The sequence below is a fragment of the Cololabis saira genome, chromosome 13 (assembly GCF_033807715.1).
Source record: "Cololabis saira isolate AMF1-May2022 chromosome 13, fColSai1.1, whole genome shotgun sequence".
Classification (NCBI taxonomy): domain Eukaryota; kingdom Metazoa; phylum Chordata; class Actinopteri; order Beloniformes; family Belonidae; genus Cololabis; species Cololabis saira.
The window spans coordinates 4,512,456-4,525,795 of NC_084599.1; the positions used below are offsets into that span (position 1 = coordinate 4,512,456).

A 13,340-nucleotide genomic window follows, 5' to 3' on the forward strand; every position below is an offset into this window, starting at 1 on the left:
GCATGATCTCCCCGTGTTCCCTTGGGAGCTCCCCCACCCTCTCTGGTGAAAAGAAGCGGCCTGCTCACTCCTCAAGTACGGAGGAACTCATGATTCATTGTGGAATATGTATTTGTGCTTCTTGCACCTTTCTAAAATTGTGTGAAATTGCATTATTAATATAAATGAGGTGTTCTGCTAGATTTATCTATACATCATACATCTATATACTAAATTGCAAAACAGCCGATAAGAACCACCGGAGTGGAAAATGTTCAGGCCCAAACAATTATTTTTAGATTATTTTTTAGAATAATCTAAAAAATGTACAAATTGCTCTTGTTTGCATCGCATCACACAGTGTTGCCTTATGCTGTGGTAGCCTGGATGCTAGCACATGAACAACCAACTGGACACCAAGTTAACAGATTACTGCAAGACCATGTTTCATCTCGGTGATTTTCCATCTCCAACCAGTACCAGGACAAGAGACATCAAGTGCGACTGCACTGATGCTTGCTAGGTCCCTGCTCACTCACATCATTTAAAAGTTGAGGTACAAATGACCATGCAGATGTCACTAGAGGTTTTGTGATGTTCAGCCTGGTCAAGGCAGCCTAAAGCGTCTGTTAGGGTGAAGGGTTTGGTAATCCTGGTCCTTGAGATCCACTGGCCTGCATGTTTTAGGTGGTGTTGACATGCTGTGCATCCGAAATGTATGGTGGCCGAGACCCGCCATTGCTGAAAATAAAAGTAACGCTGCAAATATAAAGAAACCCCGCTACAAATAAAATAATATACGCCACTGCAAATTAAAAAAAATGACGCAAATAAAAAAGCCACTACGGAAGTGAATTACTGGGGACTATTTTTGCTGATGCACCAGTGTTTTTATGTGAGGGAAGAAGAAGAAGACGAAGAGGACATAAGTGAAAAGGAAGAAATAAGAAGAGCGAAGAATAAGAAGAACAACGAACGAGAAAATAAGTGAAAAGGTTAGTGTTCAACGTCGCTACGTGTAATTCTTTTCGTCTTCTTCTTCTTCTCCTCTCACATAAAAACACGGGTGCATCAGCAAAAATAGTCCCCGGTAATTCACTTCCATTGTGGCTTTTTTATTTGCGTAATTTTTTTAATTTTATTTACAGCTGCGTTTATTTTATTTGCAGCGGCGTTTCTTTTTGTTTGCAGAGTTTATTTTATTTGCTAAGCGTTTATTTAATTTGCAGCGGCGTTTGTTTCTGTTTGCAGCGTTACTTTTATTTTCAGCAATGGCGGGTCTCGGCCACCGTAGAAATGCCATACTAAGCAGTATATACTCAAAAAGTATACTTAAGTTCGGCACACTTTTGAGTAAATATCAGTAGTATGCATTAATTGGGATGTACTACTCAGAGCCACACAGCCCTTCCTGCCGTTGGGAGGGGGAGTTGTTACCATGGTAACAACTCCTGTCACAGCAGCAGTAGCAGCACCGCTCCGCTCTTTCCCCTTTATCCTGTCCCAAACAAGAGGACATTTCTCCTGCGCTGTGTGGTTTAATCCCTTGCAAATACATCTACCCACACAAGGCAACCGTCTGTAGCGGTTCAAAGCTGTTAACAAATGCCATGCGTGAACCAACTGTTCTCTCATTGGTCAGAAATTAACGTGGAAGGAGTTTCCTCTTCCGTACCCCGGGAAAAACAACTACTATGGAACATCGTAAGTGAGTGTGGCTAGTTTGTTTCTGTGTGTTTCTGTGGTTAATGTACCTGTGTTCTGTAACTTCTACTGGGAATCCAGACTGCGCAGGGAAAATAATATCCTATGGCATTTACTCAGAAGAAGACGTGCCGCGATAAGGAATCTCAGACGAAGATGGGCTCTGATACATGCACAATCTGCACATTACAACATGACGTTACCCACATGACACTACCCATGGCTGATGAGGTAAGCTTCATTAGATTATTATCTTGTTAGCTTCATGTCTGTGTATTATCATCGTGTTTTTAGGCGACGTCATGTTTTCTGAGCAATATTCTGCAAGTACGTTCATGCTGAACCACAGTTATGAGTGAGTTGTGTGGGTTGCTCTGTGGATTCTGTTCTCACTGCAAACGAACCGCTCCAGGTCTGGAATGGAAGTGAGCCGAGACCACCTCTCCTAGGAGATCTCTGCTCACTTGTTTTGTCCCGCATCCGAGCGCGATTGCTGTGTTCACATGTACCAAACCAACCGATCTTTAGGGGGAAACGCTCCCTGTTCCGGAACAACTGCTCCAAACGGGACAGGTGTGAAAGCACCATTTGTCTCATTTGAGCAGCTAATACTATAATATAATAATAGTATGATATTCCCAGGTCCCATTTTTTTTAAATATTTGCAGCTTAGAAATTTTGTAGCCTCAAATTCAGGTATTTTCCCATTATGCCCTTCCATTTCTTTGTTGGAAGCAGAGAAGTGTTATCTATGATTTAGTTAGCATGCATGATTTGACACTTTTAGATCTTCTTAAAAATAAATGGGAGTCAGACTTTGATTGCCAATTGATCTCGGATGGTAATTGGTGCAAAGTCGTCCAAAGAATTTTCTCCTCCTCCATTATGTCTCAGACATACAGTTGTCCAATTTAAAATTGTTAATATGTTTTTATGTTTATTTTTTGTCTGCCATTTGAAAACTAATTAAAAAAAAAACCTTGATCAAAAACATAAAAAAGGTTGTGTTTTCTTTTCTTTTTCTACTTTCTAAAGGCTAAACAATCTGAGGTAGAGCAGGCAGAGCTAGGGCTGCGTTTGGACGGCAGTAAGTGAAGTGAGCACTTACCTGCGAGTTGACGGACTGGCCCATGGGGATGCGGGAACACTCCAGAGCGTACTGCTTCACGCAGAAGTAACAGCCCTGTAGCAGCAGAGGACACGCACAACACAGGTTTAGTGGGGTAACTTCCCCCCCATCAGGGGGGCTGCTGGACTAACCTCCTCACTAGGACACAAGCTTCACATTCTTATTGTTCCCGCTGAACAAGCTTGAAAAAGAAATCAATAAACTTGAAGTAGAAATATGAATTAATGATGCAAGAATTCAACAACTGCAGCGTTGGCTAGCGCGTGGCCCACTTAACTGTGCTTTAAAACGACACAAGAAAGAGATTCTTTTATTGCCACTCAGACATCACAACACCAGGGGTCTAACTACCGACTAGTTACTTTTCTGTAACTATTCTGCTGAGGTTCTAAGATGCTGAGTGGGCTGTATCTGACATCATCACACTACAGGCCACCGATTGGTCGGGGGGTTGGAGTCAGACGTCTGAGTCAGGAGGAGGAAATCAGAGAAAGAGACTCTGACGGATTCTGGTTCATTTTATTCAACCATCAACGGCAGCAAAAGTCTGTTTGATGATCCAACTCTGAGGGTCAGATGTTCATAAACCTGGTGCTGAGGAGAGAATTAAAAAGATCTAGACGGTGATAAGGAACGACCAGATCTACCAGGAGCTCTGTCTCTTCATAGCTGCTCACGGCTCCAGCTGACTTTTCAGCAGTGCAGAGACAAACTAACAAAAAAAGCGTCACCGCTTGAAGCTTCTGTCAGTATCATTTTTTAACTTGATATCAAACACAAGCCACAGACCCAGCAGCACATCTATCATCTCCTCCAGGTTCTACATCTTTAGTGTTGTTGTCTTCTTAGTTTAGATACACAATCAAATAGGTCACAGCAGCTTCTCTCCAACCTCCTACTTCTGATCCAGGTGCTGATTGTTATGGAAAAGAAACCAGGCCAAGTTGAGTCGCTAGTGGAAAAGCGCCATATGATATTCAGACGTCGCTTAGATGACGACGTCTGAAAGGAAGAAATCGAGAAGCCAAACCAGCCAAGCAGCTTTGGCGATATTTAACAGCGAAGGCAGCTGTCATGTAAAAAAATGAAAACAGACCATAATGGTTTTTAACCACAGCTGGTCGGCCTACATGTGTGTGGTCTGCAGGCTTAGATTCACTTTTACAGTCTGAGAAATGACTTCAGTGCCAACAGTGGCTCATCACTTAAAACTCTCAGACTGTGTGAGCCGGTTGGTGTGGTCACGCAGGCGCTGGCGCTGTAGGCCATCTAACCTGATCAAGACAAAGTCTCAACGCTTCTATCCAAATGTGAAGACGAGTGAGTTATTGATGGTGCAACGATGTCAGGAGCTAAAGTCAGCGATGGTGATGGTTCTGATGACCCATCAGGGTGTAAGTGTCACCTGAAACGCCAGCTCCATCAGCACGATTCCTCCTGGCAGCGCCCTCTGCAGGTGATACGCTGTGGTTCCAGGTGGCGCCGCCTGAAAAACACAAAACAATCCTGACGTCAGCACCAGCGCCATCTGATCAGAATCAGAATCAGACTTTAATGACAGGGTTAGAATACATCAAACAGTGAATCTGACTTCGGATACACCGTCGGCGACACAGATGTTTATAATGCTCCTGTTTTCCCAAGGGAAAAAAAGGATCTTCACACCGTGTATAAATACGCAGTGTCAAGGTGCAAAAAACACCTCAGAACACAAAGCAACCTAACATCATCACAAGACTTGCATGTGGGTGAGGGGGAGGATTACTGGGGGGGGGGGGGGGGGGGGGGATCCCGGAACGGTGCATCCAAGTGAGCGCCGCTGCTTCGTGGCGCTCGAACCCGGAGACTGTGTCGGGGGCTGATAAGAGGGGGGGCCGGGAAGGCGTTGAGATGTGTGTGTGTGAGCGGTAAGTCTGTGAACTTTGCCCCAGAGCTGCTCCTCAGCCATTGTACTTGATGTTGTCAGACGGCCCGGTACAGTTCTGATAGAGTCCACAGATGTCCTGGGAGAGGGGAGGCTAGTGGGGGCAGAGCACCTTGTTTTCATTCTGATCTGATCTGATAAAGGCCAGTCCCCGGCCCAGTCTAGGGCTGGGCGATATATCGAGATTTTAATATATATCGATATGGTACGAGACAATATCGTTTATATCGAAAACATTTTTTTTTTTTTTAATGATTTTGATATAGCTTATTTTGTGACAAATTGACTTGAATGTTTTATTTGAGATTTGCACAAATGTTTTGTTATTTGCACAACTGTCAACCTCAGTGGAAAAGTCTGCCTGTTACTGTCTACATTGTATTAATTGCACAGTGTATTTTAATTTAATTGTTATGCAGGAAAGGGATATTTGTTTTATTTTATTCAAGAAGCATTTTTATTCTATATATGCAGGCAGTTTATTTTTATTTCATTTGTTTTATACATGTTGATATTGTGCAGACCTCTGTTAATAAAGGAACCTGTGTGACATTTGGCACGAGGCTTTGTATTAAAACCGACTGTTTTTTTAAGGGTTTGCCTCAGAAAAAAATTAAGCTAACACAGATGCTAACAGAGATGCTAACAGAGATGCTATGCTATAATGCTTTGGGGGAAACCCCAATTACGGCACAGAAAAAATATCGATATATATCGAGTATCGCCATTCAGCTAGAAAATATCCAGATATGACTTTTGGTCCATATTGCCCAGCCCTAGCCCAGTCCCAGTTCCCGGCCCAGTCCCAGCCCGAGCGTGTGTCTGTGTGCACGGAGAAAGACGTGCTCCCGGTGTGAACACTGACCTTGGGGCTGTCCTCGCTCTTGTGTCTCACGTAGGAGAAAGACATCCGTCCCTCCAGGGAGATGGAGCTCAGCATGGCGGCACGGTTCCGGGCGATGCTGAGAGAGGGAGGCAGGGAGTTTAGGGTGGGGGGCATCACAAACATCTGCAGCACCACCGCTAACATCAACAGCTGTGTCCAAGTATCGGCTGTCATGCAGATGATGATTTAGCTAAATTTGCTGCTGAAGTTTTCTCTGATTAGCTTTTTGAAAACTTTCAAGAGTGTAATTTCATTCATAACCATTTCATGTGATTCAAATGCTTTCAATAGCAAACACATGAGACTTTTCCAGAGAGTTCATATTGACAGTGCTGACCCTTCTTCAGAACCTCTGCTGTTCTCTCTGGCACGCTGGCCGTTTGCTTCTGGGACAGATCCTGACGGAAGGAGATCTCTTTATTTTTTTAATTAATTCATTGCCAAAATGTATCTGATCGGGAAAAAGTATCGGAATTGTATCAGGAGCCAAAAAAAGTGATCAGATAGGGAGCTAAAAAATCCTGATCGGGTCAACCCTAATTATAACTCCAGTTTTTACAGGGTGTTTTAAACATAGACCATTAGAACTCTGAAACTGCAAATGAACACCGAGAAATGACCATCCCTTCATGCACGTGAACGTAAAAAGCAAACGAGTGCTGGGATCACAGACCTGCGTGCTGGAGACTGAGGCCGGACCTGCACCAGGATGAAGCCCATGCTCTGCAGGTACTGGACGTACTGCTGCAGGAAGTTGTTGGAGATCTCCAGCAGCCACGGCTCTTCCTTCAGGCGGCTGGGAAACATCTCCGTTGAGTCCGTGCTGTAGCTCCGGTCTCGGCCGGACGTGGCAGAGTCACTGGAGCGGTGCCTTTTCTGGATATCATTCAGAGAGAAGAAAGTCTTAAGAAACCAACCCAGGGAGCTTGATTTGTTAAGAGTTACTTACAGAGAAGCAGGTAAATGACTCGCAGCTATTATGCCTCATATGCCTTTGAACAGTCTGGATGGAGCTCTTTTTTTTTACCTTGCGGTGAACTTGCAAGGACATCTGAAGGAATTATGAATCTAGGATTTCTTTTCAGGTCCAATAAAAATTAGTAACAAGTGTGTGTGTGTGTGTGTGTGTGTGTGTGTGTGTGTGTGTGTGTGTGTGTGTGTGTGTGTGTGTGTGTGGGGGATTCAAAACACTAATAATGATTTTGTGCTTCATGCTTCCTCTTCTCCCCTTGATTTTATCTGAAAATGCTGCCATCATTCACATTATTTTACATTTTTAAGGTATCTTTGATCAAGCCATGACTTGCAGCCAATGATACTAATTGTGGTGTATAATAATCCTCATCATTACTTTGTGCCAAAACTGTCTTTTACTTGTACAAGATATATGAGAAGATGTTCCAAGTCGGGTGATTTAGAGAGAAAGCTCACCTTCCCCAGCAGCTGGTTGGTTTGTTCCTCCTGGATCTGCTTGCGGAACACGGGGTCAAAGAGCAGAGGGGTGGCGCAGTAGTGGACCAGCCTGGACGACTGCTTCAGGATCTCCAGGTCTGTGGCCTGGGGACACGTCACAAGGTAGCGCTGTGAGACAGAGGGAGGACAGCTCCCTGATGGTCCCCCGCTGTGAGACAGAGGGAGGACAGCTCCCTGATGGTCCCCCCGTCAGGAGCAGCTGCACATACAGCTCTTCCTGGGACCCAAGTGGAATCCCAGTGGGAACAACTGGGAGCCCTGTGGAACCCCGTCAGACTGCAGGTCCTGATCCACATGTGCTGCACTTTGGGGATATGTGCACATCTGTTAAAACCTAGATCTGCAAAATGGATGGATGGATGGATGGATGGATGGATGGATGGATGGATGGATGGATGGATGGATGGATGGATGGATGGATGGATGGATGGATGGATGGATGGATGGATGGATGGATGGATGGATGGATGGATGGATGGATGGATGGATGGATGGATGGATGGATGGATGGATGGATGGATGGATGGATGGATCTTCCTCCAACCTGAAACCTCAGAAGTTTCTCAGATTACATCATCAACTTACAAGATATTTCTCACAATGGCAAGAAAAAGTAAATTGTTTGGAATTAACTATTTTTTTGCACCAATTTGCCATAAAACGTGAACTGATCTTCATCACGATAACCTCCAATATGCTTCAGCAGATAACGCACTATAATAACCTCCTGTCTTTCTTGAAAACAGATCTTAAATACTGACAGTGATGGAGGAAATAGAGAGTGAACCCTTGACGTTAATAGTTAATTAAACCTTCATCTTCAGCGCACGTCAGTATTTTTGATTCAAGCACAATCCAGTCTAAGTGCTTAATTAGACAACTGGTTAAAATTATAACGTTAGCTCTTTCAAATATTTCAGAATTTATCAGATCTCCTTTATTGGTTAGAGTTAATAAATAATGAGTTTTGGTGGATGTAAATTCAATTTAATACATAAAGCATTAAAGTCAAAGTTGCTCTGACCGCTGAGTTTTTGTTTGGACTGAATGGTTTAACTGCAGATCAGCTAAACTTCTCCTTGAGACCCTGCAGTCTCATTTAACTGAAGTCCAAATGTTGTAGTTTAGCTGGTCCTGTTAAACCAGAACTAAATAAGACCAATTTTTATTATTACATTAATTGAAATTTGATTTCTTAGGAAAAAGGGACAGATAGAATAAGCTTAATCTTCTTTCTGTTCCCTTTCATTCAAGGAAAGAGATTTGTTGTAATTACATTGAACTGTTTTTTTTTTCTTTTAATGCATGAAATAAAGAAATTGATTATAATAAAAACAAAACAAGAAATTATAAACCTTTAAGCCCAGGACACACCAACCCGACGTCCCCCGCTGTCGGCCGACTGCTGTGTCGCCTCGCGTCGCCTGGGTCGGGCTCAAAAACAAGCACTAGACACACCGCGAAGACGACACCCAACGGCGAACTAGCACGTACGTTCTGCGCATGCGTAAGAGGTAATTCCCGTCCATACCAGCAGGCAGCGCTAGTCTGTATTCAGGGGCTCAAGGAGGAGGACAGTGCTTTCTTTTTCAAAGCTTTATTGAGAAAACACAAGTGCAATACAAAACCACCTGCAGCTCTGTTGAGAATTACCGCTGGCTGAAATAAATCATTTAGGAAGATAAATGTTGGTTTAATAGATTAAATCTAACAGTTGTAGCTACGCCTGTTAAGGAATTTGCTCTGAAAATGTAGGGATTTCTGCCTGCTGGCTCGGGAGCTGATTTATGGTTCCGTGTTAAATCAACGCAGAGCCTACGGCGTAGGGTACGGCGTAGGGTACGGCGTAGGGTACGGCGTAGGGTACGGCGTAGGGTACGGCGTAGGGTACGGCGTACGGCGCCGCGTAACCTACGCCGTAGGCTCTGCATTGGTGTAACACGGAACCATGAATCAGCCTTTATTCTGGCGAGGTTTGAAAAAGACTTTGCAACAACGGGAAAGCGAGTGATTATGTGCATTCACAATATTATGAAAGTAAAATATATATTTCTCGCTAGAAATGTAATCAAAACGCATTTTTATGCAGAAACTAACTCAAAATATTGATTTTATTCACTAAAAAATAAGAAATGTCCGCCATGTTTTTCTTTTGATTCAGTCCGCAAATGACGAAAAGCATTCTGGGAAATTCTTGGAACAGCCAATCACAGAGTGAGCTGTTTCACCGACGGCTGACGCCGATTCAACATGTGGAATCGGCTGAAAAGCTCCCGACGGGGGGCCGACCTGTGGCGACGTGCAGGACACACCGGGGAAACTAGCCCGACAGACGAGCACCGACGCTCATCGACAATCGGCTTGATGTGTCAGGGCCTTTACGCTTCTACCTTTGTCTAATATTGTAACTCATATAAGGGTCAGATTTGTTATTTAAAGCAAAAAAAAACAACAACAGCGAGTTAATATATTTCTTTCTTGTCAATGCATCCCACTCAAGAGATTGATGAGCCGGACCCGGGTACTTACTGAAATGGGCATGTTGGACTGAGCCGACCTCTGCTGCCACGTCACAAACAGGTTCTCTATCTTCATCTGCTTCTCCATTTCTGACAGCAAAATCACAAATGGAAATGGAAATGTACTTTACTTACATAGCCCTTTACAGCCACATCTAGGTGAGCCAAAGTGCTTTACAGAATAAAACATACAGAAATACAACATACAAATCATAAGATAAATAAAATAAAAGAAAAAGAGTAAGAAGTGTCAGCACACTACTGGGTATTAAAAGCCATTCTAAATAAATAGGTTTTAAGCCTTAAAAAGGCCAAGGTCAGAGATGGTGCGTAAATTGCAGGGGAGCTTGTTCCAGAGTCAGGGGGGGGGACTTCACAGCGGAGACTGAGTGTCAGAAAGATTGAGTGGAAGCATAAACTTTCAGTTTGAGCACTCAAACATCTAAAATGGGAAAGAGCTGTTGTGTGATCGACTGTACTCATAGAATTAGCAAGAAATCTGAGTTATCGTTTTACAGACTGCTGAAAAATAAGCTTAAGAGAGACAAATGGATCGCTGCAATTCACAGAAACAACTGGATTCCAGACACGGAAACGTGGATTTGTGGTTCCTATTTTGTATCAGGTAATGTTGGATTTTTGGGTAGCTAACGTTAAACGGTCAAATCATAAAGTTCGGTGTCCTCATCACTTTAATTTCTACAACCAATCCTGCCTTGAAGTCGGACCAAGCGTCAAGACTTTTGTAAGCCTTCAAGCTTTGCTTCGAGTATTTCCCCGGCGTAGAAATTAAGTACATATAAATATCAGGAAACTGGATTCGTGGCCAAATATTAATGTCCATGGACCACTGGTTCTTGGTAACTGTACCAAATATTAATGTCCATGGACCACTGGTTCTTGGTAACTGTACCAAATATTAATGTCCATGGACCACTGGTTCTTGGTAACTGTACCAAATATTAATGTCCATGGACCACTGGTTCTTGGTAACTGTACCAAATATTAATGTCCATGGACCACTGGTTCTTGGTAACTGTACCAAATATTAATGTCCATGGACCACTGGTTCTTGGTAACTGTACCAAATATTAATGTCCATGGACCACTGGTTCTTGGTAACTGTACCAAATATTAATGTCCATGGACCACTGGTTCTTGGTAACTGTACCAAATATTAATGTCCATGGACCACTGGTTCTTGGGGTAACTGTACGGGTCACTGTCAAGTCCAACTGACGCTAATTTAAGCCCATAATCAGCTGTTATCCCGTCTTCTCCACTAGTTGCAGCTGTTTTTGCAACTCAGTGTGAGTAAGGGGGCTGGTCCAGTGGGAAAGTGACGTCACTGCAGACTCTCTATAGAGGACCGGAGTAATGTGCTCACGTCTTTTAGTGTTAGTTAAAAGACTGGCAGCTGCATTCTGCACTAGCTGAAGGCTAATAGAGGACTTGGAGACACCAACATATACTGCATTACAATAGTCTGATCTGGAGCTGATTAGAACATGAACAGCTTTCTCCAGGTCGTGACGATTTAAAAAAGATTTCACTTTGGCTAGGAGGCGTAACTGATAAAAACTTATCCTAATGACATTATCAACTTGTTTGTCAAATTTGAAAAAATCAAAAATCACACCCAGATTTCTGACATAAGGACTGAAAGACGAGGACAAGGCGCCAAAGCTAGTCGTCACAGTTTCCCTGAAGTCATCGTCTCATTTCTCAGAGGTTGCCATGGTGTTACTGGTCAGTAGGGGTGTAACAATATATGGTGCCACGAAATTTTGCGACACAAAAACGTCACGATACGTGTCGTGGAGGTGACAAACTGTATCTGATATTGGGTTATTAATATTAATCTATTGTGTTGACTAGTAACGACCGCGCCTCGACCCACGGACCAAAATCTTCCTCCGCTCAGAAGAAACTAGTACCGTTTTGGTCCCGATCACGGGACTCTTGCAGGGTTTAGAGCTCTGAACTTTTACTGATGTAAGGCTGGTGTAGAGTTAAGCCTTACCTTATTAAATTAAACCTTTTTGGGGTGGTGAGTAGGATAAACACGGGGACAACTTCTGCTGAGTTCCAGTGTACTTTAATGTCCCTCAACAGTGTAGGATTTTAGAACATCTACACAGCACCTAGTGCCGTACTGTGGCGTATCACTCCACCCAATCTAAAACAGACTAATCACTACAGATAAACTGACTAGTGTCATTATAGTCCCTGATTTACATCACAATATAAAGAATAGATTTATACAATAATGAAATAACCTTCTTAACAAAAATAAATCTCTTACACTTATAAGGTGAGCATGAATCAATCTGTTTTATGATGTAAAATTGTATGTATTTATTTACTTTTATTTATTTAATTTTAGTTGTTAAATTTCTGGAAAAGAAAAAAGTCAAATCATACATGAGAGAAACTATTCAGTTTGTGGCTAAATATTTGTACTTGTATGAAACTGAAGATCATAATGCAAACCTGACATTTACTTTTAGTTCAGTTTGTGGAAAATGGTTGGCCTGGCTTTCTCTTTAAAACTTAAACAGTTATAAAGCATTACAAACTGGAACAATAGGGCAAACGTACAGTATTGTTTTGTATTTTGTGTCTTTCAAATAAAAGACAATTTTTTCCAGTCATATTTCAAGGTTGTTAAAAAATACTGCTATAATATCGTATTGTTATCGTGAGATTAGTGTATCGTTACACCCCTACTGGTCAGGTGTGACATCCCGGCCCTCCCAGGGAACGTTACGTTACCTCTGCGCTCGGCGGCCTTGATCTCCAGCAGCTGTCCTCCGTGCCGGGCCACCACGTCTCCTTCCATCAGGGGCCGGATGGTGCAGATGTCCCGCAGGGCCTCGTCGAAGGGCAGCAGCTCGGAGGGAAAGTGCAGGGGGGCCAGGCTGCGGCCCGAGCTGCCCAGCCGGCCCTGCTCCTTACTGACCAGGGGAGGGACGGCGCTCCGCAGCAGCGCGTCCGGCTCCATGGACGGGTTCAGGAACGGGTTGGGATCCTGGAACGACAGCAGGAAACTGCATCTTCACAACAAATATCACAAATGAAAGCAGACTTCTTCTGTTCAGTGCTCATTCTCTCTGTGCTGCAAGATGTAGACACTTGAAGCCTCAAGATAAAGACTGAGCAGAGACGAACAGTGAGGGGTTACAGGTTAGAGCGGGGGTCAGTAACCCGCGGCTCTAGAGCCGCATGCGGCTCTAGAGCCGCATGCGGCTCTTTAGCGCCGCCCTAGTGGCTCCATGGAGCATTTTCAAAAATGTTTGACCCTTTTTTTCTTCTTTTTGTTCCCTTTTTGTTCCTTTATCCTTTCCTTTTTAATCTTGAAATTTCGACTTTTTTCTCAACATTTCGACTTCACGTAATTTTGACTATTTCCTCGACAGTTCGACTTTTTTTCCAACATTTCGACTTTTTTCTCGAAATTTAGATTTTTTTTTCCAACATTTCGACTTTTTTCTCGACATTTCGACTTCACGTAATTTTGACAATGTCCTCAACATTTCGACTTTGTTCTTCAATATTTTGTCTTTTTTCCTCGACATTTCGACTTTTTTCCCCAACATTTCAACTTTTTTCTCGACATTTCGACTTTTTTCTCGAGATTGTACTTCAACATTAATCTCGACATTTCGACTTTTTTTCTCGACATTTCGACTTTTTTCTCAATATTTTGACTTTTTTCCTCAACAT

General features: G+C 43.1%; 1 protein-coding gene across 7 annotated transcripts in view; it reads right to left on the reverse strand.

The window, feature by feature from the left end:
• Positions 1-13,340, reverse strand: part of szt2 (SZT2 subunit of KICSTOR complex) — a 146,417-nt gene that overhangs the window by 21,370 nt on the left and 111,707 nt on the right. For all 7 annotated transcript variants that reach the window (XM_061737403.1, XM_061737401.1, XM_061737402.1 and 4 more), the window contains 7 exons: positions 12,390-12,645; positions 9,625-9,704; positions 7,054-7,179; positions 6,296-6,498; positions 5,602-5,698; positions 4,218-4,298; positions 2,792-2,866 (listed from right to left, as the gene is read on the reverse strand). In XM_061737403.1, the coding sequence (XP_061593387.1) occupies positions 2,792-2,866; positions 4,218-4,298; positions 5,602-5,698; positions 6,296-6,498; positions 7,054-7,179; positions 9,625-9,704; positions 12,390-12,645 (918 nt within the window). The remainder of the gene's footprint in view (positions 1-2,791; positions 2,867-4,217; positions 4,299-5,601; positions 5,699-6,295; positions 6,499-7,053; positions 7,180-9,624; positions 9,705-12,389; positions 12,646-13,340) is intronic.